Source organism: Colletes latitarsis, chromosome 9 (genome assembly GCF_051014445.1).
Source record: "Colletes latitarsis isolate SP2378_abdomen chromosome 9, iyColLati1, whole genome shotgun sequence".
Taxonomy (NCBI): domain Eukaryota; kingdom Metazoa; phylum Arthropoda; class Insecta; order Hymenoptera; family Colletidae; genus Colletes; species Colletes latitarsis.
This window is the reverse complement of record NC_135142.1, coordinates 21,090,266-21,117,928: the sequence shown is the minus strand read 5'-3', so window position 1 is coordinate 21,117,928 and position 27,663 is coordinate 21,090,266. Positions and strand designations below refer to the sequence as shown.

At 34.9% G+C, this 27,663-nt stretch overlaps 4 protein-coding genes across 5 annotated transcripts in view; 1 reads left to right on the top strand and 3 right to left on the bottom strand.

Moving 5' to 3' along the window:
- Jvl (javelin-like) overlaps positions 1 to 17,522 on the bottom strand; it is a 128,136-nt gene extending 110,614 nt beyond the window's left edge. For both annotated transcript variants that reach the window (XM_076772394.1, XM_076772393.1), the window contains exon 1: positions 16,952 to 17,522. Coding sequence is in view for 1 of the 2 variants with exons in the window: in XM_076772393.1 (XP_076628508.1) it covers positions 16,952 to 16,996 (45 nt within the window). In the remaining variant the exon portion in view is untranslated. The remainder of the gene's footprint in view (positions 1 to 16,951) is intronic.
- Positions 517 to 16,328, bottom strand: LOC143345622 (uncharacterized). The gene is made up of 6 exons (XM_076772969.1): positions 16,179 to 16,328; positions 14,137 to 14,299; positions 13,399 to 13,569; positions 12,313 to 12,457; positions 10,596 to 10,730; positions 517 to 780 (listed from the first exon to the last, which is right to left on the bottom strand). The coding sequence occupies exons 1-6, from the start codon at positions 16,326 to 16,328 to the stop codon at positions 624 to 626; spliced, it is 921 nt and encodes a 306-aa protein (XP_076629084.1). The 3' UTR covers positions 517 to 623.
- Positions 17,523 to 18,399: 877 nt separating the features above from the next.
- On the bottom strand, positions 18,400 to 19,098 carry LOC143345670 (uncharacterized). Its single transcript, XM_076773033.1, has one exon. The coding sequence runs from the start codon at positions 19,096 to 19,098 to the stop codon at positions 18,400 to 18,402; it is 699 nt and encodes a 232-aa protein (XP_076629148.1).
- Positions 19,099 to 19,646: 548 nt separating this feature from the next.
- On the top strand, positions 19,647 to 23,647 carry Eff (ubiquitin-conjugating enzyme E2 eff). Its single transcript, XM_076772507.1, has 6 exons — positions 19,647 to 19,966; positions 21,673 to 21,736; positions 22,032 to 22,063; positions 22,602 to 22,679; positions 22,761 to 22,866; positions 22,950 to 23,647. The coding sequence occupies exons 1-6, from the start codon at positions 19,943 to 19,945 to the stop codon at positions 23,087 to 23,089; spliced, it is 444 nt and encodes a 147-aa protein (XP_076628622.1). The 5' UTR covers positions 19,647 to 19,942; the 3' UTR covers positions 23,090 to 23,647.
- Positions 23,648 to 27,663: the final 4,016 nt, after the last annotated feature.

Below are 27,663 nucleotides of genomic sequence, written 5' to 3'. Positions count from 1 at the left end.
CTGCAAAATCATGTCATCGCGAGTAAACATTAACCAGTCTTCGTAATATGAAAATAAATATTTAAACTACGGTTCAAGAATACCGTACAGGAAAAACATTTTCCTGGGATCTTGTGAAATATGATTTTAAAAGTCAGTTAATTAACGTTGGTAGAGCGAGACTTAATAGTATGTTTTCACCGTGTGAAATCGATCATGCGAATATTTTCCACAGTCAATCCTCCAGATTGATTTCCTTAATACTCGCGTAACAATTTCCTCTACCGGATAATATAAAATATAAAAGAGTAAAGATCGAGTCTACGTCGTAAATACATTCGCGACTGTGTCGTAACGACAGCGTAATTACACCATTCGCTGTAATCGTCAAATAATACCGACGCAAGGATTTCATTTTTGTGTCGTTCCGAATGTTAATCACAGGAAACGTACAGGTATAAAAATCCACGAATTACGAATATTGTGTATTCGTAAATATGCTACAAGTTTAATAAATGACTAGTAAAATAACCAAGATAATTTTATTGGCGATCAATTATTTATTTATTCGACCGAGGTTAGACATCCATATTCGATTCGTATCCCACAAAATGGAATAACAATCGAAGCTTGGATAAAATATATCAGTATATTGTTGGTTCGTCGTCTTGACGACAAATCGGTTTGCGAATTATCACGTTTAACGGGACACTGTACAGCTGCGGCACAGGGTCTTGCCCTATTCTTCGATTACGCATTTCCGGCTGCTGGTTTTCCGACGAGCTGCTACTACTTTCGCTCCTAAGAATCGATAAATATTTGTTAACCCCTAAACTTAAAAATACGCGTTGTTTGCACTTTGAAACATTAAAATCCTCCAATTTTCAATGAACCCATTTCTAGCCTCGTATCATATTTTTGGAAAAGAATTTTTTTCTCGAAAATGGGTAATTTTATCTTGTTTTCATCTCTCAAAACTTTATCTCATTTCTCTTTCAAAAATTTACGTATTGATACAGAAATTAATTTTATATCAAAGTTAAAAAACTCTAAAGCGCCAGACAGAAATATATAATAATTAATAGTTCACAGGAATATCTCTTACAGTTTTAGAGACACGTATTAGCAACCGTACAAACAATTATAATTCCTTCGAAGGGGTAAAAGCACCCTCAGAACCATTTCTAGGCCAAAATGAAAAATAGCAACGCGATTAGGTTCGCGTGTACTCATTTCGTGCAAAATTTTACATTTTTTAGAGCGCGTCGATTGCCGAAATTCACTCGTATGAACGAAGTTCGTTGGCGTCCGCGTACTTGCCTGGCAATGTAACGCGTGTCGGGAAAATACTCGCAGGACGAGGACTTTTACTTTCCAAAGCGATGAGTATAGCCGCGTGTGACGCGAGTCTCGTACGCAGGCGTCCTCGCGCACCTTTCCAAGGGAAAGAGTTCTCCGTAGACGAGAACACCTACGAGACAGACGCGCGCGACCAAACTCAAAAATAATCGACGCACACGCACGCCCACGCGTCTAATCACCGGCGCACGATGTGCTCACCTATGTACATGGACTGTCAAGCATTATTACGAAGACCGGAATAAAGAGCCGTGCTGTTTAATGATTCCGAAGAGGAACGCAACGGGGAAAGCAATCGCGAACACAGGGAACACGGTTCGAGTCATTTCGTTCCATGGACAGGATTACCAAGAGAATTTCGATACTTTTTTTTCTGGAAATTTTCAAAGAATATGTCTGTAACTTGTACAAAACACTTAATCTATCGAAAGAACCCGTTTCGATGCGTGAAAATTGCAACAGTAATCTTAGACTGCTCAAGGTGCAATGTTTATCACTGTAAATATAGACTGATACTGCTAGAAGATAACATCTAACCAAGAATTTGTCCAAGAAATTGATCTAATCGATAAAATATAAGGAAGAAATATTGCTGAGACGAATAAAATTTTAATTATAAAAAGATATTATTAAATATAATTAAAAATTTCTTTTGATGATTCGACCAAATTGTATACTTCGATTGGCAATGCTTCTGCCAAACTAAGTGCTACATCTTCATACAGTTTCTGCTGGTTTAACGTTTTCATTAACAAAAAAATAATTATACATTACGTAACTGAAGCATTAACGCTTTTATCGCTCGTTCGAACAAATACTCGGAATATGCCATTCTACAAATAACTACTACGCAATACTGTCGTAGATATTCTACTTCGACAACCAGTGGCACTACCTAGCCTCAGGTTTAATTGTAAACGCGCCATGATTCCGGTTTAAATTTGAACTGCCCTTGTATGTTACGTTCCCTCCAAAGAACCGGTCCAAATGCAGATAACAGGTTGCGGCACAAACTAGGCAACTTCGCCAAACAACTGAAAACACGTAGCCCCCAACATTAATTCCAATATAAAATTTGTAAACGACAGTGTCTCGTAATCGAATAAATTGGGAGTTCTAAGTATATAAAATAATGATTTATTCGAATCTCCCGTTCAAATGACCATTAACTATAGCAATAATTGCACCATCTACTTATCGGGGTTGTCAATTAAATCGAGATAAATTTTCTGGATGGTAGTCTATAACAACTAAGTCAAACTCAAACCTGTTAAAACTTTTCAACGTAACTTTGTCAGATGTTTTTATCCGGGGATCGTGTGAAGTTAATTTTAGACTATAAAAATAAAATTTAACGTCGACCGGTACAAATAAAAATAAGATAACTAAAATTAGACAAACGCTGTTCTTCCAAAGACAATTTTTGTCCCAGTTGCGTGGCACACCCTGTACATTAAAAGAAATATTGAACCGTTCAACCTATTACCAAATCAAGCCAGTGCTCGTTTATCACGCTTTTGTTTCTCGAATGTCGCTGTACGTGTTCCAATTCTCCCCTACAAAGAAATGACAAAGCATATTTATCTTGCGTTATTTTCTTGCGCCAAATGCTCCACTGACAAACTGTTAATTAATTGTTAAGCGAAAGTGAAGCAAACGTGACATAATTATAGACATACTATCCCTTTGTTTTCAACGGACAATCGATCATAAATCAAACAGGCGTGTGTGCTTCTAGATGTAGCTTGAAGCACGCAACTCAAGTTCGTGAGCTGCTTCATACGCAGTAAAGCAGCAAGAAACTTCTCTTAAAACGACAGGAATCACGCGACTCGACGTTTGTTTTGTAAACCTGCTCAAAATCCGGTTAACTTATGACCTTATCAATTGCTCTCTTTTAACTTATGACACGAAACCAAACGTTTACTCAGCTTTCGAAAATTATGAGACAATTAAGCCCGTACGATAAAGTTTGAAGAAATGTTTGACGTTCAGTTCTGTTCACACGTTCTGAGTTCGTCCACTTGCGATACAAATAAATTTGTATAGGAATAGATATTTATATATTATTCATCGAGGTAAATAAAATGTTAGACCTAATTTTTATCTATTATCCATAACCCGAATTTTGCCCAACTCTGACCGTATTACTGAACTACTCTTACTAGATTGTACCATTTACAGCATAATGAAACGACAGACACCTCCCCTACATACGCGAGCACTTTGTTCTCCAGGCCAATCCTGGTGTCAGACCTGATCTTCTCACGCCACCTCTGCGTGAAACTAAGGCCTCCACGAGATCCTTTAGATACACTTTGCGACTAAGCTCTGGAATAATTGCTATCTGAAGTGAGACACGAAGCCTACCTTGGTTCCTTCAACCCTTTAGTGCCCAGTAGAACGTGTACGACCATACATTTGCAAGCCTTCGCAAAAAATCGATAGCCGATAAATTAAGGGAATTTTCTTTGTTCCTTGAATAGCATCGAGGTGAAATCACTAATATTTTTTAAAACAAAACGTTCACGGGCAAACAGAAAAATTGCGAGCAAACGAGACGATATATTAAAAGGATATCACTGGTTAATTTGTAATACTTTACTGTACTGTTGGCTGACTGCTTTTAAATCAGTGATCAGCCAACCTGTCGTTTACAATTTAGTTTCTTTCATGAATTTTAACATTGAATTTATACGCCATTTCATAAGTGCATGTTTCTGCTTATTCGCGTGGGAACTATTGCTTACTTTCGACGATAAAATAACTGGCATTGATACGACTGGAAAAATGGATATTAAATACACATAAAATAAGTTCGATACGCCTGATCTTAAGGGTTCTTTGTCCGTCTCTTTAAATCGATTCGAAAGCTACCACGCAAGCTCAATTTCCCCAGAACTTTGGTTCCGTAAAATTCGTAGGAACGCGATCGCGATTCGTGAAAAATCGTCTCGACCTCGTTGCAGTTCGTAAAATTCTTAGGGAAGTTAATTGCGCGGCCATGGAATCACGAGACAGCGGTTAACTGCTCGCTCCTCTGTAATGGAAATTTTGCGAAGCTTATCGGCACGCTACAGTCGCCCGGTACCCGCACAACTCGACCCAGGCCCGTTCTCTATAACTGTAACACAGAATCGACCGAACACCGAATCCATATTCCGTGCCAGGATGCGCCTGCCTCCCTGACAAATCGTCAAAGTTATTCCACGGCGAAGCGCGATTTACCCTTTCATTAGAGCCAAGGAATCTGTAACGGAATGGAGGTGGACGGAAGGAGAAGCGACCGGGTCGCGTAACCGCAAAACTACGGCTTAACAAGAGAAATTTCTCCGTTGCTCGAATTTCTGTCTACATAACGAACGGAGAAAGTGCAACTTTTTAATGCACCGTGTTGCACGACGAAATCTCATCGTCTCGTCACCTTCGACCCCGGCTTCGTGTGCTTTGTCGTACGTGGGTAAACCTTTGTTACGCAAAGGGTACAATCGAGTATGGTAAAAATGCCCCCAAATTGCATTTAAAATTTTTTCGAATATTTAAGACAGTGATCTAAACGAATATCGGATTTTAACTTCTTTAACTATGTTCCACCGTTTCGAAAAATCTGAAAAAATTGCACGTTAATAACCATAACAAGACACAAAGACTGTAAAAATATAAACGCGGTCGCTTGATAACTTCTGAGATAAAAATCGAAAACATTCGAAGACTATTCTTCCATCACATAAACACCACCACCATGTTAATATATTCAATCTAATCAAAATAGAAAACAAAACTACTCCGTAAAGTGTAATAAACAAATTTGGTAAAAATAAATGGGAAGTTTCTTTTTATGAATAGTAAATCACCATTACGAAACGAAAACAATAATATATACATTCTTTCGCGTTGTATAAAATAATATTAGATTAAGAATGCAATATAGTAAGGCGTCTTATCAATTTATCTCTCTACTTATTTTTCCAAGATAGTTGATAGTGCAAATACCACAAATTGTGTAGGTGTTCTATAACTAGAATCCAAGAAAAATACCCAGATACAATTTCTTGTTTCCGAGATACGGTCGATTCAAGTTTTATCGTAAACCCAGCTTATCGTGGCTGTACAATCACGAGTGGAGTTCAGAGAAATGGCCTCCGCGGTCTTGCAAGTTTAAAAATATTCAGCATATTTTTAAATATATTGCATACGTGTTTGTATTCGTAATTACGCAACAATTTGAATACGTTAATCGTGATGACCGTGCAATTGGTCCACCACGACCTACCTCGACATTTCTCATCCGATGTCTGAGGTCCTCGAGAGAATTATACTCTCAAAAGTCACTATTAAGAGCTAGACTCTAGTGGGAACAACGTTCAAAGTAAGGGTTCCTTCGCAAAAACATACGGAAGCTAACATGACGAGGCAACTTCCAACATGATGTCTCTTCCGCTTGCTCGTGTAAGAGAGTTCTTATTCTCGATACCGACACTTAAGAGTAAAACTCTCGAGTGAACAGCTGGCATGAAACCAGAGCCTCTCAGGGATTCAAAGAGGCCCAGGTCGTTTACCTTTTGAAGGCCCATTGCTCGTTTAGATGGCCTCGATATATTAAAAAATCTCCTTTTGGTGCACCGAGTAATATTTTTAGTGCTACATTATTACACTTTGTCTGAAATATGCTTAGACAAGACACTGTTAATCTGTTGACTGGCAGACAAATTTTATTTTCAAACGATTAGAAACTAGGTAATCTAAAATTTATTTTAGATGGATTCCTAAAATGAGCTTTTCTCTCGAAAGATCATCTGTCTAATCTATTTCATACATATTTTTGCCACATCCTTCTGGAAGGACGTCAGTCGTAACTAGGTTAATTGTACGAACAGTTACTCAATAGTTTATTAGTACATAATTAGTTTCACGAGATTAACAGCATCGCATATAAGACAGGATCTGCCAGATAAGCCTTTCCGACGAGTCTAACAGATCCGGGACTGAAACGTGGTAATAATGCTCTTCGTACACACAAGTATTACTTATTATTACGAAATAATGAATTATTGATCGTGAGAGCGTAAAACTTTCATGAATGTCTTTCTTGTGTAAATTTGGGCTCGTTCTCCTCCTGCGACAGGGCCGGTCTGAGACAAGACATATTTTCCTATGGCAACGCGTAAGCATGATGAAACTTAAATTAAAAACATCTTGGAAACACGAATTTTACGGACCCATTATAACTTTCTCCTTATATGCGAGATGTAGGATACGCTTGCAATTTGCGCGATACTGATTTAAAAACAACCTGCACGATCGCTGAGACGAATATTATAATGTAATTATATTTGAAAAAAACAATTGGAAACTAGCCAGAAAATTCAAGAATCCTATCTAGACTTATTCTCTTAGTTTTTAGAAAAGCTGAAACTATCGCAATTTTTAATATTTTTGATTGAAAAAAATACTGTGAATACTTATAAGATAGACAAACGTACCAGGAAAATCTCGATACAAAATAGCTTGCTTATCGTCAAAGAAAAAAAGAATGCTAACAGATATAAACGTATCGAAATAGTGTCATTGCCATAACAAAGCTCCCTCGATCCTCTTCGTATCCGCGTATTATGAGGCATTTTTCACGGTGCACGTAACGCGCATTCCTCCCCACAACCAGATACAAAGAACGCTATAAATAACGAATGAAATTAAATATTTCGATGTGCATTACCTCACATGCACTTTCTCAAATGAGGTGATCGATAGATACAAATGTATTCGTCTATACACGTGTGTACGAAACGAATGAGTCACGATCAGACGTAACCACTGCTTGGTAGAACGCAGCCTGTAATCAAATAGGATCTCCGTACGATCCAGTGAGCAAGACGCACACTCGTGAAAGTCCAGCACCTCGCGTTACAAGCAGAACTTGTTCAGTTACACTCCACCGTCTGAATATAATAAACCCTGGGCCTCGATAGAAATTGAATTTGTCCAGTCTGCTGATCGGCTAACGCGTCAGAGAACAGTGTCATGTGCGTTCGTCGTTTTCATTAGGGCGCGCCAGAGATGGGCAACATTTTAATCGAATAACAGATAATCGATAACACCAACTCACAGCAAATTACGCGCGACGTTTAATCGATCGAACAATTTGTATCTGTTCGGTTGTGAAACGTTTAAGTCGACGATTGGAATTCTTATTGTTACACGATCTTGCGTCTGGGACACGAGTCTTTTTAGAAACGAAAAGCAGGCAAAGAGTTACGTCGAAAACAACCGTTCGTTTTCAAGAAAATAAAGTAATCCCTTGCTAACGTTCGCCACATTTTTCCTCGATATTGTTCTACGATGTGCACGTTGCAAGCCTGGCCATAAAATGTTCATACACGCTTCCTCGAAAACGTGGAGAAGGAAGTTTAAAAATAAGGAAGAAGAAATAGATAAAGACCAGATGTTGGACGCACTGAAAGGATACGAAGCAATTAAAAATGCGATACAAAATAGGTTGACGATCGCTGGTGAATGTGTTTGAAGGCGTAACATTATTACAAAAATAAGACTTCGCTATTTTAAAATTAAAAAAGCTATGTACTTTGTTGACGATTTTAGAATCTGTAGAATAAACAAACATTCAACATTGACTGAACCTAACGCAGATACAGTATAGACTTCCGTTAACGAGGGATGTAATAAATTCGAGTTGGTCATCAGTATAAGTAGAAACAGTGAGTAATGAACAGACGCGCCAGACAAATTGTATGCATCCACTATTAATTATAAAGAACAGTGCGATAATATTCGTGTTAAAGGAGAGTTTAAACTGTCTGAGCTAAACTAGTTTCTCAAGCGGTTTCCCATTTTTCATTTGCCTCCGTATTGTGAAACCTTCCCTGACTAATCGCGAGATTCTATGGTAAAAATATGGCGGAAACCGAGGCTGCTACTTTGTGCAACAACTGAGAAAGTTCGCGCGGGACGCTGTTATTTCTGGCGATCATTAGTTCCTTCCTGCATCTTCGGAAGGGTTCGTCGTAACTTTAGAATTAGCCAGCTTTTACGCGGCTTATCGAGCCTCGAACGCGCCTGCAGCTTCTTCCTTATCGTGGTCGGAAGCCCGTTATGGTTTGCACGTTTGCAACACGCAAAATTGATAAGAAGTCGCCTGGGAAAAATATTTGTCTATATTTTCTCAAGAATGTTTAATTTTTTATTCTTCTTGCGAATAGAATAATAATTTTGTTTGAAACAAATCTACTATTATGTTAGCACTTCTCGCGATGAAACGATTTTCACTGTGAATATTGACTATTAAAAAATCTAGACGACAGTAATGTTTTATTTAATAATGCTACGTACGCAGCTATACGACTAAAGTTGGAATGAAAGGATTAAGAAACGGCTGGCAGTTGACAAGACAGTAAATCACAGAACCGAGCGAGAAAATGTAAACGCTATAAAAATCGATTGCCTGAATTTCTTAACACGGCGAAACGGTAGTAGAATTGATGAAACGTTTCCTTCAAGAAACCACCTCAACAAATCATTTCACTTCTCGAGGAAAACCACTTCCTTATTATCATTCTTGTATGCGTAGTTTTTAACGGTTCGTAGTTTGATTCGACAATAAAAATTAACTGGAAACGTTTACAGGATGTTATGACTCGGAGAAATTCGTGAGAATGATTCAAATTTCAGTTCCTGAAATGGACCTATTAAAAATCATCAAAAATTTGAGGTTTGCAATCTGAATGCCATTTCGAGCACCATTCTTTCATGTTTCGATCGATCAGCCGGCCAATTAAGAGCCGTGGCCGGTGATCGATGACCTGTGACATGAACATGGATAAACGTTAAACGGATGATAACCGTAACACCATTCTTTCATTAAAATAACGTGACGCTATTAAAAAAATTATCAGCTTCTCACTCGTTCGTACTTCGAATCATTAAGACATTCTTTCATCTAAACAATGAGATTGCAACACAATCGAAAACATTATCGCTCGACAGTCACCTGTAGATCGAACTTTCGATCGATCGATACTCGTCTACACGTTCGACGTTTTAGAAAAATTAGGGCCACGACATTTATCGAGTTTATCTTCTATTTTGTATTCGAAATTTGTATCTATGTATTTTCAAGCGCTCTGAAACACAACTAACTTCGATTCAGATCTTAAAAGCATAATCGATAGCTAACATTCAACCCTATAATGCAACGAAAAAGCTTGAAGATTGGATTTGTTTTAGAGAATCTTCACCATATTTTAGCTTAATATCTACGTCTACAGTCCACTTATTATTTGATTATTCTATAGATATCTGGTAAGGAAAAAGCAATAACGAAATGGAAAGTGAACCTGAAACTGGTTCGTACATACTAGAAGTAGTTTACCCGTTACCGGAAACGTCTGAATATTAAATGTATAGATTGTTTACTGTACTTATTCGGTGTTTAAAATGGCATTAGAAGGCACCCTGTATCGCAACAGTACATCCGATATCTCTGCGCCATGTTGCGGTTTCGAAGTGTGCTGGGAACGCGCGCGCGCGAAAACTGGAGCAAAACAAGAAAATACTACGCGTGCAACGCCTAACCGCAAGTATTAAGTTGAGTAATAAGTTCGTTCGGATTTTCAGAACGAACGCGTAAGAGAAACATATATATTTCTAACGAGAGGAACGATCCACGTCGATCAGAGGAACTCAAAGTCAGGCCCCTGGAGCTTTCTCAAACGAAACACCCACAACTACGTGGGTGTACGTGCACGAGATCCAATATCAACCTCGACAAACCGACGAGAACACTGAGTGAGCTTCGATAAATCATGGAGTACATAGCTTCGTTTAAATTTTTGAATCGTTTTTAACTCAAATGTACCACTTTATTTCCCCGAAACTCGACGAAAGATATTTTTTTTTACGTACAAAAAGAATTATTTTAACATTTGTCTCTTAATAGAAGAGTGACAATTAAAAATCCAAGCACAACAAAAATAAAAAAAAATTTCTAAAATTCTATTTCTCGTCAGATACCCCCCATAAATTTCGTCAATATCAATGTGTGCAGGTTCGATACGTTCCCTTGCGAGATCTGTTTCCGATTGCCAGGGTATGAAATATGTTTTTTCTCATTAAATGCTGTGAACCGCGAGCACAACACAAAGAGGCTACCATTCGTATCTCACGGTATGGATTAAGTAATCAACCGAATTCGGATAATGATTTAAATTGCAGTATAATTTTCGAGTTCAAAACACGCTTACCCGATTGTGCTCGATCTACTAGATCCGCTTTCACCGTTTACCGTGCCATCGTGGTACATCTGCCGATCCCCATTCTCAATATAGACCAAAGGGATGATTCGTGGCTCCCGATCTCTAAATCTCTCCGCTTGCGTTCTAAAGGATACAATTATTGTAGTCTTTCCTGTACGAACCTTTCACAGTTCGTTGGCCCTTCGAAGGAGCGGTCGAAAAACTAAAATTGCTTACAAAGGACAGAGCAACGTTTCTCAGAAAGAAACAAGGAACAACTTCTTCTTTCTATAAAACATTAAATAGCTTTTGGTTCGTGGCGGTTATTAAAAATAATCAAAAGTCCCTGAACTAACGTGAGCGAAAACTGTGACTGTCTTTGATGGGAAATAAATTGTCTGAGAACGTTTAAATTATTCTTACTTTGTCACGAGGTATAACGATCGTTTTATCGTTTTTAAATTAGCCGTACGCGTCCTTCGTATTTCTATTAAAATAGCTATTTGAAACGCAGTTTCTCTGAGCATCCAGCTACAAATAATTTAACTTACGATTGCTTGGGCACGTTGAAAAAATTCGAATGATTATTCGGTGCTGTCTGTTTCAAATATCTATTTTCTCCTTCGATGATGTTATACAGGGTGTTCGACCACCCCTGGGAAAAATTTTAATGGGAGATTCTAGAGGCCAAAATAAGACGAAAATCAAGAATACTAATTTGTTAATGGAGGCTTCGTTAAAAAGTTATTAACGTTGAAAGTTTCGCCCGTACTGAATTTTTTTCTAGGAAGTGGGTAGGATTTCGGGGGTAGGACTATTCACCAAAAATTATTGTAATTGACCCCCGCGGTCGAAAATAATTTTTTTAGAACGATTTGAAATTTTTTTTTTTTGTCGAAAAATGTAGGCACCCTACCCCCTGTCGATATTTCTTAAAAATTCGTTTTTGATTTTTAGTAATTTTGTTTGACGCCCTACAGAAAAGTTGTCTAATACTTTTTTGTAGGTACTCATGAGCTCTACTTCAGAAAAAAGTTCCATTGAAATATATTCACTATTGTAGGAGTTATGATCGTTTGAAGTTTAAACCATTTTTATGTGGTTTTTCTCATTTTGCGGGGTCAAGGATCAACTTTTCGGATATTTTTGCAATTTATGCATATTCCTCACTAAAATACGCGTTGTTTGCTTTTTTAAACATTAGAATCCCTCAATCCGTTCAGAAGTTATGACGTTTTAAAGATTCGCATGAAAATTCGGGCAGACATTTCTGGTCAGAAATTATATTTTCGGTGAAGAATTTTTTTTCTCGAAAGTGCGTAGGAATTCGGGGGTATGTCTAATGACCAAAAATGATTGTAATTGACCCTTGCAAATGAAAATAATTTTTCCAGAACGATTTGAAAAATTTTTTTTCGTCGATAAATTTCACACCCGAATTTCATACTCGAATTTTTTTCTCGAAAGTGGATAGGATTTGGGGGGTATGTCTATTCACCAAAAATGATTGTAATTAATCCCCACAACCGAAAATAATTTTTCCGTGAATGATTTGAAATTTTTTAATTAAATTTTGTTAATAATTTTTTAACTAAGCCTCAATCAACAAATTGGTATTCTTGATTTTCGTCTTATTTTGGCCTCTAAAATCTCCTATTAAACTTTTTCCCAGGGGTGGCCGAACACCCTGTATACCTATGCGGAGTATGATTTAAATTAAATTTACCCGAAAGGCACGGTCAAAGCTTCTATGAATTCTAATATGCTCCCCGCTATGGTGTTCATGGAATTCGAAACCATCCGGGTAGGTTCAGGTACGATTGTCGTAGAAGTCGTCGAGTTCATAGTATGATTCCCGGTTTGATCTTCGGCTGCAAGGAAACCTGACTTTTCATGACGCACGAATCGACGAGTATTATTGGATTTTCAACCCATACACAAGAAAAATATAATAATGCCACATTATATTTTCCTCTCGTCATTTACAATTTCTATGCAAATTGAATCGTTTCTCGTAAACTGACGATCTATTATAGAAAAAATAATCTCCTACTCTAAAACCTTTAAAAAATTGTTTATAAAGATTTTTACTTCTCTCTAATTTACAACACAACTGTATCCATACCAATTAAAATTCTTTCTGATTCATTCGTTTCAGATGAACAGAATGACCGGAATCATAGCAGTCATAAAACTACATTTTTTTGGAAAGATGTTATATGAGAACACGTAGCTCCTATAATAATCATTACTTTTGTATAAAAAGAATTACCTGGTATTTGTAAACATTACCAAATATATAACCTAGAACCATACAATCTACTGTTTTAAAGAAACAAATTCCCAAAGAAAGCAAGAGTTAATTAAATGAGTGAAAACAAGATACCATCGATTATTTTATCGTCTCTTATCATTACTTTTGTATAAAAAGAATTGCCTTGTATTTGTAAAACATTACCAAATATATGTACAAAAACCTAGAACCATACAATCTACTGTTTTAAAGAAACAAATTCCCAAAGAAAGCAAGAGTTAATTAAATGAATGAAAACAAGGTACCATCGATTATTTTATCGTCTTTCTTATTAATAATATAACGAAAGATGCTGGCAATTACTTTGGAATTTAAACTTTAAAAATCGTCGAGACGTCGCCCGTTTTACAGAATGAAACAAAATAGAGAAACAGAAATAGCAATGGAAATGAGTAATCCATGCGTCACCGAATTCAGATATTTCAGTTTTTAGATCGATAATCTCGCACGAACCTTACGATCGCCCTTGCAATCAATGACTCAAAGTGCGTGTATTACCGTCAGCATATGTGGTGGAGGTTGAAGGTTCTTCAGAATCTAGTGTCGTGAAATAAATCGAAGGGTCACAGCTAGCGTCGGCGTAGTGCCACCCCGTTCCGACCACCTGGTTTACGGACCAGTCGACCGAATCCCCATCTTCCGGTATACTCCACCCATTGATCGTGGACGCTAACGAATATTATTTCATCAACAATTCGATTCAAACAAACACGAACAGTAGTTCACGCTAAAAATTATCCATCAGTTCTTTCTACTCTTCTTTAAAAAAATGTAACACGTAAATACAGTGCGTTTGCAACAAACTAAAAATTGTATCATCGTAAAATATTTAATAAAACTCATATTACTCATAAAATAAAAAGCTACTACGACGCGTAAACTAAGAATGGAGAGCAGAGTTTTCAAAAATGGGGGACTCTCCAGAGTTAATTTTAAAAAAATTAAGAAACCACTAAAACATTTCGATTTTCCTCAAAAATATGTAAAATATTTTCCTTCTTTCCGTTGTACATCGAGAGAAAATTAAACTTTACCGTTGAAAGACGAACTTTTAATCGTTTATAATATAGATGACGGAATTTAACACCAAGGGCCTAAAAAAATTCATTTCAAAGGTGAGTTATTTGAGAAAAGAAATTTAGATACGATACATAAATTTTGATGAGAATTATGGCCCCGTAAAAAGTATCCGGAATATTTGACGCGAGAGTCAAGGTGTTAATTATAAAAATTCACCGTTAGGAGTTTCCAGAACCGCACAACTTAAAATGCTCTCTGTAACATCAACGATTCCAGGGGAACATCTGTTCGTATTCTTCTCGGCTCCGAACTTTCCTTCGATCTTCGATCTTATTAAACGCTTCAGCTGGCCAGCGACATTCGGTAGCTTCGATCTAATCTGTCCATTGAAAACACTAAAGCTAAATTCGTTCGAAAACAAAACGTAATTTCACGTCACGTGTGCACTTAGTTAACCGCGAAAATATTCCCATGCACGCTACTACTTTAAACAATAAAAATATGCCCGTTAAATTTAAATTCTGAAAATAATATAGTAACTAATATGTAATATTATAAATTGTGTACGTTTGTTTAAAAACTAAAAATACCATTTTACGTGACTCCAATATTATACAGGGTGTTCGGCTACATATGGGAAAAATTTTAATGGGAGACTCTAGAGGCCAAAATAACACGAAAATCAAGAATATCAATTTTTTGACTGAGGCTTCATTAAAAAGTTATTAAAAAATTAAACTAAAAAATTTCAAATCATTCTGAAAAAATTATTTTTGGTTGCAGGGCTCAATTACAATCATTTTTGGCGAATACATATAACCCTGAAATCCTATCCACTTTTGAGAAAAAAATTCGAGTAGGTACTAAAATTTTTAGACGAAATTAAAAAATTTCAAATCATACTGAAAAAATTATATTTAGTTACAGGGGTCAAATACTAACATTTTTGATGAATAGGCATACCCCTGAAATCCTACGCGCTTTCGAGAAAAAAATTCGAGAAAGTGTGGAATTTTTCGACAAAATTAAAAAATTTCAAATCGTTCTGAAAAAATTATTTTCTGTTGCAGGGGTCAATTACAACCATTTTTGGTCATTAGACATACCCCCAAATTCCTACGCACTTTCGAGAAAAAAATTCCTTACCAAAAATATAATTTCTAGCCAGAAATGTGTGCCCGAATTTTCATGCGAATCTTTAAAACGTCATAACTTCTGAACGGATTGGACGATTTTAATGTTTAAAAAAGCAAACTATGCGTATTTTAGTGGAGAATATGTACAAATCGGAAAAATATTCGAAAAGTTGGTCCTTGACCCCGCAAAATGAGAAAAACCCCATAAAAATGGTTCAATTTTTAAACAGCCATAACTCCTACGATAGTGAATATATTTCAATGAAACTTTTTTTTGAAGTAGAGCTCATGGGTACCTATAAAAAAGTATTAGATAACTTTTCTGTAGGGCGTCAAACAAAATTACTAAAAATGAAAAAGGAATTTTTAAGAAAAATCGACGGGGGGTAGGTGCCTAAATTTTTCAACGAAAAAAAAAATTTTTAATTAATTCTGAAAAAATTATTTTCGGTTGTGGGGGTCCATTACAATCATTTTTGGTGAATAGACATACCCCCGAAATCCTACCCACTTTCGAGAAAAAAATTCGAGGTGTGAAATTTTTCGACAAAATTAAAAAATTTCAAATCGTTCTGAAAAAATTATTTCCGATCGCGGGGGTCAATTACAATAATTTTTGGTGAATAGACCTACCCCCGAAATCCTACCGACTTTCTAGAAAAAAATTCTAAACGGGCGGAACTAATAAACGTTAATAACTTTTTAACAAAGTCTCCATCAACAAATTAGTATTCTTAATTTTCGTCTTAGTTTGGTCTCTAGTATCTCCCATTAAAATTTTTCCCAGGGTTAGCCGAATATCCTGTATATAAATTAAAGAAAAATTTAACTTGCCCTTAAAATGGCCTCGCCACAAATTTAAGACCACAGAATTGCTGACTACGCCACTGCATACATGCAACTATCTATTACAACTACAAATTTATCTTACTACAAGAACGAATTGAACAGTCTATTTGTTTTCGAATTGCAATGAAACGTAATTTTTGTAACAATATTTATGAGGCAACTCAATAAGACAATCGAATAAAAAATATCGTGCATAAAATACGTTTTGGAGCTGAATGAATATTAGTGTCTTTCTTGCTTTCGTAGAACGTCTTATAGAATCTTAAAACTAACCTTTTTGGCTATGTTACTCGTAACAGATGATTTTACATTCTTAGCGTCTCTATCAACCGAATCTCGCAAGTTTAATTCGTCCTCAACGTTCGAAATAGAAACTTCGCTTTCCGACACGATGCTTTGCGATGAAGACCGATCGTTATTCATCACAATGTTCAGAATATCTCCGAAATGATACGCGAAATATAGGCGTAGGCCTTCTAGGTTACTTGTCAATTTTCATACCGTGAGATTTTACGTTACACGTCGCTTCTTATCGACCGTCGTTTTTCTACCGGCGTTATTTTCATTGTTTTCCTTATTGCTCGCGTTATTATCTGACGTTTAAACGAATAATATTAATCTTGATACTAGCAGACACGAATGATAGATATTTCGTACGTTTGAAAACAAAGATAATCGAGAAATGAATCACAAAAATGTATGTTATTTATACCAGAAAAATATTATGAATATACAGTGTCATTTGTGTTCAAAATTCGTAAAATTTTACAAATTATTATTGTTGTCTTTATTTGAAGTGAGAACACAATATTTGAGTGAATTCAATTAACTGTCACACTTCGTCTTCGAAATTTCTATACGAGGTACGATCACGGTCATAATACTTTACTTGCAATAAAAGAGGAAACAAAAGGTCCGATTGTTACCGGAAGAAATTGACAATTCGGGAGTACTCGTTTAAAAGACATGGCGATGCAGGAAGCAACAATTATTGGAGCCACCGTACAGCGTGTTGCGTAAAAATTAGAAGGATATGATTTGCTTACCTGATAAGCGTAAGGTGCACAAGAAACGTAAAATTCTCTGCTCATAATAGACGAAGCTCGGGGTGGTTGTAAAATCCAGCTGACGGATCTTGGGCAAGTGTCAAAATGCCGGTGGCGCCATCTTGAACTCGCCTGGAGTCGAGGTCGTCAAGCTGTCACGAGGAAAGATTCTCGATTTCTCGCAAGTACGAGTGCCATCCTTGGATTTCCCACTCGAAAATCGAATCACGTTTGCTTAACGAAGACTGTGCGCTTCCTTTGAGCCACGTAACGTTATGAGGAACGCGAACACATCCGTTGTCAAATCACAGTACAAGTCACCAACACACAACACACTTTTCACGCTGCTATTAGGAAAAATGATCCATCGAATTAATCACAATGCTATTGATTGGACGGTATCGTTACGAATGCTCGGAAAGTCAAATAACAAACGCCCGAACACTGTTTAAAACTTATCACGGTGCATTTACATGATACGGATTACGGCATTATACCACCTTACTACGCCATTTTCAATGTGCAGTCTCAACTCAACTGCTATACGTACAAACCACCGCACGCGTCCACTGGCAAGTGCCGACTGCCGCCAATCACGATCACCAAGCGGATAATAATCATGGCGGTGTAATGTTTAACTACACTAGCGCCATCACTTAGTTCATTCTAGTCACGATATAACCTCTGCTGGTAAAATAACTTCCAATAGTGGCTTTGTTTACTTTTTCTATCAATACTTTACGTACGTATCACTTCTTGTTTATAAATTTCAGTAAAACGATAGAAAAATGCATGCATTTGCTCGATATAACTCTTATTTTCCTTCCTTTTCAACAGATTGTTTCAATACGTGGTGCGAAACACCCGTCAAATGACTTCGATCGGTTAAAAATAAACTCAATGAAAAAAATTCTGGGTGCCCTTGAAGTCATGAAGGCTTGCGTAATATAACTCCTCTTTTTATATTGTATAATTATCAATATTTAAATACAGAATGTTTTCGAACAAACATAAAATATCGAATATCAAACACAAATCGTCCTACTGTTTTATACTACCACATAAAATGTACCTCGTCTGTAATATTACTTTTTAATAATCATATTTTATCTAAAATGTTGAACATACATTTTTCAAGTATTCGTTTAATGTCATATCAATTAATTGTTAACGACAATTGTTTAATATTCAATGCTTACATGAAATAAATGAGATATAATTTTATTTCATGACTCAAATTCTTACAAACGATATTGCTTGAAAATTTTGAATAGTCAGTATCATTATTTGGTTTTCTATGAGTGTCGAACTAATAAAAAATTTCAAAGTATCAATATATTTGAAATATTCTCCTGGTTTGAAGTACGCAATCGTATTAAAAATGAAGTATGTTCAAACAATCATTAAAAAATAAAAATTTTGTCCAGTTCATCTACTATCTTCATGAATTATTTACAAGAAGCGGCAGACCTCATTCCAGTTCCAATACTTGCGCAACATCTTGTACATTTGGTGCACTTCATGCCTGACATTGAGCGTGGTGGATACTTGGAAGATGGATGCTTTTTCATTTTCTGTGACTCGATAATTATATTTCGCGGTATTAAAATGTCATCCCATGGGATTTCTACGTCATCGTTGACACAGGCCTCTTCCGTTGGAGCTCGTATTTCTATTGGTTTTTCGAGCACAAGATCGTTCCATGGAATTTCCAACGTGGAGTCGCAACTCTCAAGATCAGCCTGTTTCGACTGCACCGTTTCCGTAATCACCAAATCTTTCCACGGCAGAGCCATAGTACCCATAGATTCCTCTGCCGTTGGTTCTATTCCGGCGTCTTCGTCACCAACTTGCTCCTGGTGGTCACTTAAAGGAGTCAATGAGACCTCTTGACGAATTTTCATGCCGGCTGCTGGTAATGCAATATCTCTCCACGGCAATTCAATTTTCGAATCACACAATATAGATACATCTGAGAATTCCTTCCGTAAATCTCTCATGTACGGCTCGTGCCACATTTCCTCCTCTGGATTGTAGACGAGCGTTTGTCTCTTTCTTTTACATTGTTCTTTCTTTTTCTGTTGCTGCATGTGAAATTTCTGGCGAATACAATAACATCCTTTCACCTTTCTTTTTCCTTCAGCCATGGGAATCGGTTATTGCGAAAATAATTATAATTTATATTACGATGGTACTTGTCAATTTTGTGACCTTATCTAACCTTGTGTTATAATTGGTATCGAAACTGTTTGTTTTGTTTTGGCATACATACAAAGTGAAGTTGATATAGGCATGCTAGAAAATGTTCGTTACGTACGCTGTCATGTACAAATGTTTTGCAATTTAAGGAATTTAAAATCAGATTTGTCTTCCTTTTCCTTGCTTTTTATTGGAATCATACATTACAGGATTATTCTCGGGGCTCTAAATTATATGTTATTTTGTATTTACTTCTGGATGTACGTAATTGATGACTTTATACAATATTTGAAATTTGTACGGTCATCGTTGAATTGATGTAAACATGAATCCTAGAGTGCGTAAGTTCATGCTTATACATATACGAAATAAGAACAGAATACGTTTTAATCACGCGCATTGACCAATAGTTTGTGCCTTCCATCGCGACATCTATCGAAGAAAAGGGGTATAATGTTAAAAATCCACTAGTTGCCGATAAAAGGAAATCCGTGGTGGCTCTGACTTGATTTCACAATAAAAGATTTAAGAGAAAGTACTGCGATACCATTTTCTTTTGAATCGTTCGTGTTATAAAATTTACCTCTTAAAATAATAATAAACCCAATTAAGAATAATTTACTTGAATATATAAGAGATATTGGAAGAACGAGTTTATGGTGTGTGGTTTGACAAACGCAGTACGACTACGTTTAGAGGGCAGCCATCTTGCAATCCCTAATCAAAGATCTTCGGCTAGCGGCTATCGCTGTCTGGTTTTCAGCCAGTTAATATCAACACACAATTCATCAAATGGCTTTAAAACGAATTAATAAGGTACGTGGATGATTAGCGGTGTTCGTATTGTACAAAGACAGTCGGGTGTTGATGTGATGTGTGCTAAAAGCGGTTGAACGCCCTTAACGATTTTGCAGTGAAGCAATGTGAGCCAGCATTGAAAATCATGTTGGCTTTTCCCCGTTTTTTTGCATTCTTCGATTGTGCTTTGATTTACTTACGTACGCGTTTATGTCGACACAGTGCATTGCGCACGCAGCACAGTGCCACTTTGTGCCAGTGGATATAGCTACGGTGACAGTGAAAATCTAAAAAAAAATTTTAAGTGGCTAGCCGATAAATTACCGGAAGTAACGTAAAACCGTGCGTTACATACATCTATATACATATACATGGATGCTTGGAGCTATAGATAACTACGAAATTACGAACATTTCATTAGTGTATTCATAGTCTATTTGTGGCAAAAGATGACACAATGAATTTTTCAGTGACCGCCGATTATTTGTTTCAATACATACCGTGATTTTCACCATGTGGCTATAGCGCACATTAGTGAGATAAAGTGAATCATTCAGGACTGATAGTACATGATGCATGCTAGTGATCTGATCTGTCAGTCATTATAACGTTTTCCAATCAAATCACTATTTGTAGCAGAAATCAAAAAATGAAAAGCTCTGAACGTATCATGCTTGAAATGACCACATTGAATGATAGAAATCACCATGCTACTTTCCTTTTTAAACTTTGCTTCCATATTCTATTTATCTGCTGCGATGGAATATAAATAATGCCTATACTTAACAAGTTCCATCATCTGGCTTCATTATACATATTACATTGCAGACCATAACTCTATCTTAACCGCTTCTTTTTATTATTGATTGTTACAATTTTCACTATAGCTCATTGCAATGCTTAAGTTAAGTTTCACTTACCTTAGTTTTCTAGCAATATTACTTCAAGAAATTACAGTATTTTTTCAATAAATGCTAAGTGTTCATTCTCCTTCATTGAAGGGCTATCTTTGAAGGGCTATCTTTGAATTATTTTTATTTTTTTTTTAATGAATTTTGTTTTCACATAATGGTCAGACTTTTCTGATTAAAACAAGACATACATACTCTTCTAGAAATAATCTATTTTTTGTAATTTTTTGAACTATTCAACCAATGTTAACTAAAAACCATTCTAATTCCTTCCTTGTCTTTCTTTTACTATCCCCCTCTATGATGGCAGAGATTAAACAAGGCTGAACTACAAGCACTTATTGAAAAAATACTGTACTTTAGTAATCTATACATATTTTAAGCATGGATGAATCAGTTTGTACTGTGTCTTTAGGATGTATAATGTATAATAGAATTATTTCATACACTTACAATATCATATCATAAAAATATTACATTTGTCTAGTTTTTGCACATCTGTGATACTTCAGAATGTTCTAGAACATTTTGTTTACACCTATCTCAAACAGTATATATCTCATTTAAATCTATATATACAGATTTTTTACTTAAAAGATTATGATGCAACACATAAAATAAGTATAACATTGTAGAACACATTCTTATTTTAAAAGTATAGCATCTAAAAATACCATACATGGTTTTATTTAATATGGAAGTATGCAATAATTATAAAGTATTTGATACATTCATTAGGATTTACATGATGCTATAAATTCATATGTAATCATTTTTTACTTGCATATTACTAAAATTTCTTTTATTATTCAGGAACTTCAGGACCTTGGTAGAGATCCACCTGCACAATGCTCTGCTGGTCCTGTAGGAGATGATTGTAAGTCTTTTTCATTAAATTTATTTTTGTTATATGCATGTTAAGTAATTAAAGTATGTAAAACCATAATTTGTATATTATTAAAACGCAATATTATACTTTATTAAAAAATTAAATACGTTTGTCTGTATGAAATAAAAATGTATAAGATTTTTTATTATTTGCAAATTTTTTTCTTTTAAAAATCAGACTTCTGTTACCTGTGTGTTTAGATATAAATAATTTTTTATTGTATGCACAATAATAATATATAATAAAATATAACTTCTACATGTAATTATGTAATTGCTTTCAGTATTCCATTGGCAAGCAACTATAATGGGACCAGTAAGTATATATAGATTTTAATGTTTTGTTTATATGAATTAATTAATAAAATGAATTAATATTTATCAATTTAGAAATGCATCTATCTTGAAAATATTATATTAATATAATATGCATACATGTAATTTGTCAATATTATTTCCAAGTATCTTCGCTTTCACTCTGATCTTGAAAGGTAACCTTCAAATAATGGAATTTATGTTGTACTATATCTGACTGATATTTCAAAGATATAATGTAATGCATGTATTGTTTAATTTAATAATAATTCCAATAAAATTTTACAGTTACTTTTCACTTGGCGAATGTTTATGTAATATCATAAGCATTTGTTTATGCATTTATATTATCGAATTATTTTGATTGCATTCGTTTAATATTAATAGTATTCAATAATTTAATAATGCAATGTAATTTAAATCATTGTTTTTTGTGAAACGCAAATTTGTTTATTCTAAAGATTGGTGAAAATTACATTATGTTTACAACAATTATAATGACATATTGCTGTACACTTAGGAGTAAATAATATTTTCAGCCTGACAGTCCATATCAAGGCGGAGTATTTTTCCTTACAATCCACTTCCCCACAGATTATCCATTCAAACCACCTAAAGTACGTACATTAAATTTAAACTAACTTTATGCTATATAATATAATATGAGTAGCATATTAATTCAACGCACGTTTCTACAGGTTGCTTTTACAACTAGAATTTATCATCCAAATATTAACAGTAATGGAAGTATTTGTTTGGATATTTTAAGATCGCAATGGTCCCCAGCACTCACCATATCAAAGGGTACATATATTTACAAACATAATGGAAATTTAAAAAAGAAAGGAAAAAATGGTCGTTTCAAATAAATTACTTCTAATTTTCAGTGTTACTATCAATATGCTCCTTGCTCTGCGATCCAAATCCAGATGATCCTTTGGTACCAGAGATAGCAAGGTTATACAAAACTGACAGGGAGAAGTACAATGAATTGGCACGTGAATGGACGCGCAAGTATGCCATGTGATGCGCCAACCTCCGTTGACTTCAACATCTAAAAGCCACCAACAAGCAGCCCCAGCCTATTGCCACTTATGCATCAGCACCGATTGAAATTAGTTATGGCTCGTCTACTTTTAAACTTAAGCCAATACTCGGGCTCGAAGAGTGCTCAGACAAACGTGATCAATCTGAAATTCCTTTCGTCCTGAGAGGCCTGCGAATATTGAGACGTTGCCACAATGGCAATTGAGGCAATTTTAAAGGTGGTCACATAACATTATATATATAAATCAGGAAAAAAAAAAGAAATATGTCCGCTTTGATTTTCATAAATAAAAATGGAAGTAAAATATAGGAGAGTGAAAGTAGGATTTGTATTTGAATTTAATAGTTTAATTTCTAATTATTATGCTTATAATACCGTAATATTATATACCTACTTTCTCAGTGAAACGAAAACCTTGAACTGACAGCACACCAATTGTTAGTTTTAACGCAAGTGAGCAATGTTTGCCCGTCCCTTGGAACGATGCAGTCACATTTTTGTAAGACTGGGCTATATATAAATACTACTGAAACTATACCTGTATGTTTTGTTCAATTATTAAAATTCCTTACCTATCTAACAAATTCTACGAGTAACTCGAAATTTGTGGTTTGGTTCCTGTGTGTGTGTAATAGTTTAATTATGCATATCGTTAATCGATAAATCGGACTATACAATTCGAAGCAACTAAAAGTATGCAATAGAAAATTTTTGTGACCTATCTAACCACGACATAAGTACCTGCCGTTCATGGGCCTGTACGATACTAATATCAATCAAAGGCATTCACTCTCTTATGACGTGAGTCACTATTTATCGATAAATGATTAGAGCGAATTACATTTTGTTTGAATTCTTACATAAAACGCGTTACGGCATAGATAAGATCTATTTCAGTGAGCTCTGGAGCTTAACAAAGGATTTGTAAAATCCTTTGGATTCATTTTATATTAGTGCGTCATTATAGTATCCAGTAAAATCGAGCGTCGTACCTTGCGAATTAACAATTCGTCACTGGTTTACTCGAATCAATGCGTTTACTATTGTTTTGCGTGTAAATTTTTTTTCTTTAAGCGATAACTTTTTATTATTATTATTATTTAGAATTTGTCTTAAGTTTCCTTTTCATCCACAATATAAGTACGTATCTTTACTTTGCAAAGCCCTGTACCACGCGAGCAAATTAATCGTTAAATAGACTTTAGTCACCGAATACCGCGATACGTTTTCAATGCTATATTTTTCATATATTGTGGCTGCAAAGGATTGCAGTGAGGTTTAAAACTATTCTACCTAAATCTATCTAATACAATCTATATAAGATGGAAAGGCACGTCGTTAACACAAAACGTGTCGTTCATTATTAGTTCGTTTAAAATAATCTAACGATAATGCATCATGTCGTTGGTGCTAGCAGTGTTTTTGGCTTCTAAATCTAGGTAACGAATAAAATCCGAGACATCGTAAAGATGATTACTTAATTAAAGAATAAGCAAAATGATTTTGTCTTGCGAGCGATGAAAAGTGCGTTAATGATCGAGTCTTAAATGTAATCGGTGCTTAAAATATGGGAAGCTCGTGGAGCAAATACGAAGCCTAGAAAAGACAAATCGATTAGTATTTAATACGTCGTATCACTTGTTAATGTCGATTTTGTCTAATACGGATATGTACCGCTGTAATTTAATTACGAAGTAAACGCGCGGCAAATTAGATATCTAAACATTTGCCACGAAAAATTGATCATCGTTCACCTCTATTAGAAAGAAACTACTCATGTGTAATTAATTATTACTATCGCAATAATGAACATTTTTAATAACGTATCTTGTGTACATTTTAGCATTAGCCCTTTATATAATAAACTCCACATGATGATAAGCCATGTCCATTCTAATCACTTCTAACCACGATCACCAGCGATAATCGGAATATCTTTGTACTTTAAATGTATCTAAAATTCTATTCCTAATTAAATTCTGTTACTATGATTACTGTTCTTTTTTTTTCGTATCTAAAAATTCAATAACCTCGATTATAGTTACCAAAATATAGTCTACCGCTTCGAATAGAACTTGCCTCATGGTCAATTGCTGAAAAGTTTTATGGGTATAGGTTTCCAATAGATTACAAACTTGAAGCAAACAAAGAAACTTCGTGTGACCGGCATTCAAGGTGTACCTCGGACCGACACACTTCTTTGTTAGACTTTCACGAAGGACGAACGCGACTATAGTATCCTGTGTAGAATCTGACGATATATTTAAAAAGCACCGCGAAACGGTGAAAGTGGTGATGTTTTTCTCCCTTTGCCCTGACCGCTCTTAACCATGATATTTCATCGCATATTTTAACGCTGCGTCGACAGAAACCCGCTAAAGCATCGTTACTTATTGTTAGGGACAGAGATAAGTGTGCTTTGAATTGATCAAGTGATTTTGAAACTCGTCCACGGGATTAAATTGAGACTAGAATCTAATTAAACTTTATTTACGCTTCTAAATTCATTCGTGATGTAACAATATGATCACGTTTTTTTTTTTTTTTTTTTTTTTTTAAATTATTTACTTTATGCGAACGTTCTAAACATCGTGATCTATCTAATCGTTTTTCCGTGACATTGACATATCTAATCTAACTCCAAACTAACAAGCGAACAGACAGACATTTTTGAACATGTATAATTAGTTTAGTTACCCTATAAATTATTCATCTACATAAGTCAAACATTTTACAGTTACAGAAAAAATTACAATGTTAATTACACACATAGATACTAAGTATTATTGCGAATAAGGTGTATGGTAATAAAATAATTGTAATTCCTTGAATAAAAACCTTATACAGATTTATATTTTTGTATTTATTTGAATTCTTCAAACCATTTCCTTGGAAACTAAGCAATTATAAAATTAAGAAGTAAATACTATTTTAATATCTGCTTTTTTACGTTTTGATTCGGAGTTTAAGGATTGCTTTTAGAATTTTATATTATTTTTAAAAAATTCTGCTATTATGATTACTCTATATTAATTATTAAAACCGAACCTTGAATTAATTTAAGCGTTAATTATTTTATTCATTACGATTAAAATTCTCGTTTCCATGTATTATGAATATTTAAAGAATCTTTCAATGCTATTTCGGAAGAAGTGTTTTCATCATCACTTGCTTACACGAAAAAAGAAACACTGTACATATTTGTACATACATATGTAGGTCGTTCATAACAGTGCGACCCACTTATACTACTCAATTCCTAAAAAGTTAAAGTCCATTCTTTTTGACGTTCATTTTTTAAGGCGCAAAAGGTAAGGAAATATTCATTTTTATTCCTATTTAAGTTTCAATATAATATGTAGTAATACAAATTATTTTTAAAAGTGCTGTATCATTTCGTTACAATACGTGTTCACTAAAACTGTTCTCTTTATCTCCGATCTTATAATGAAAGCAGTAGAAAGTTTGTAGAATCTACAAACTCGTATCCGGTTTTCAGTAATATTCATTTCTATTGAAACCTAACGTTAACTGACAATGAGTTGAATTCGTCGTTCGCCACTTTCAGTGTTTCAGGAAATACATTCTTCGAAAATTGTTCATTTCAACAATTATAGCGAACAAAGTGTTCTTCTGGTAATTCGATATAGTCAAACGAATGATTATGAAATTCATGTACTGCTGAATTGGAATTTTTATATAAGGAAACATCGAAAATGTATAATGTTGCATCTAAATAAATCAAGATGGCGAAGAAAAAATTGGAGAAATCTTCCATTATTACGTAAGACCAACAAATTTTGGTGTGAATTCAAATGGCATTCATTTTGGATTATCTTGTATATATTTTATGCGCTTACGGCGTATTGTAAATATGGAAAATACATGCTAAACGTATGTAGAATATATACATATATTTACAAAAAATGAACTATTGATATTTTTATCTTATGAAATATATTTGACATATATTTTGCTTATATTTATTTATATTAGTATGTGTCAGAAATGTATAAAATCTAGAATCTATTAATAATTATATTACGTTTCTATTGTATAAAGGTACACAACGTTATCTCTAGTGCAAAAAGCGAGAGTTAACGTTACATTGTTATTAAAAGTAACCTTGAGCTAATTAGTTATATTTATTTCTAAAGGTACATTATGCCATGTGGGTCAATTAAATTGTTGCCAGCTGTTTTCTCAGAAACCAACGAAGATAACCCCCTTCTTTTCTTTCTAATAGTTATCTCTTGGACCATTAAATTAAAAAAAAAGGGAAATCTTTATAATATATGTATATACACACGCTTAGATTTTAAAACAGTACTTCTACTACTCCTCCTCACTTTAGGTATATTTTATATACGTTCAGATATAGACTTTTATATTTCACGTTACCTATTAATATACGTTACTTGTGTTAGATACACACACACACAAGGTTAGATATTAAAACAGCATTTGTAGCTACATCTGCGCAAGTGGCAAGGTGCAGCTAAAAGTGCTAAAATTTAACCTTGCGTGTACGTATAACACAAGTAACGTATATA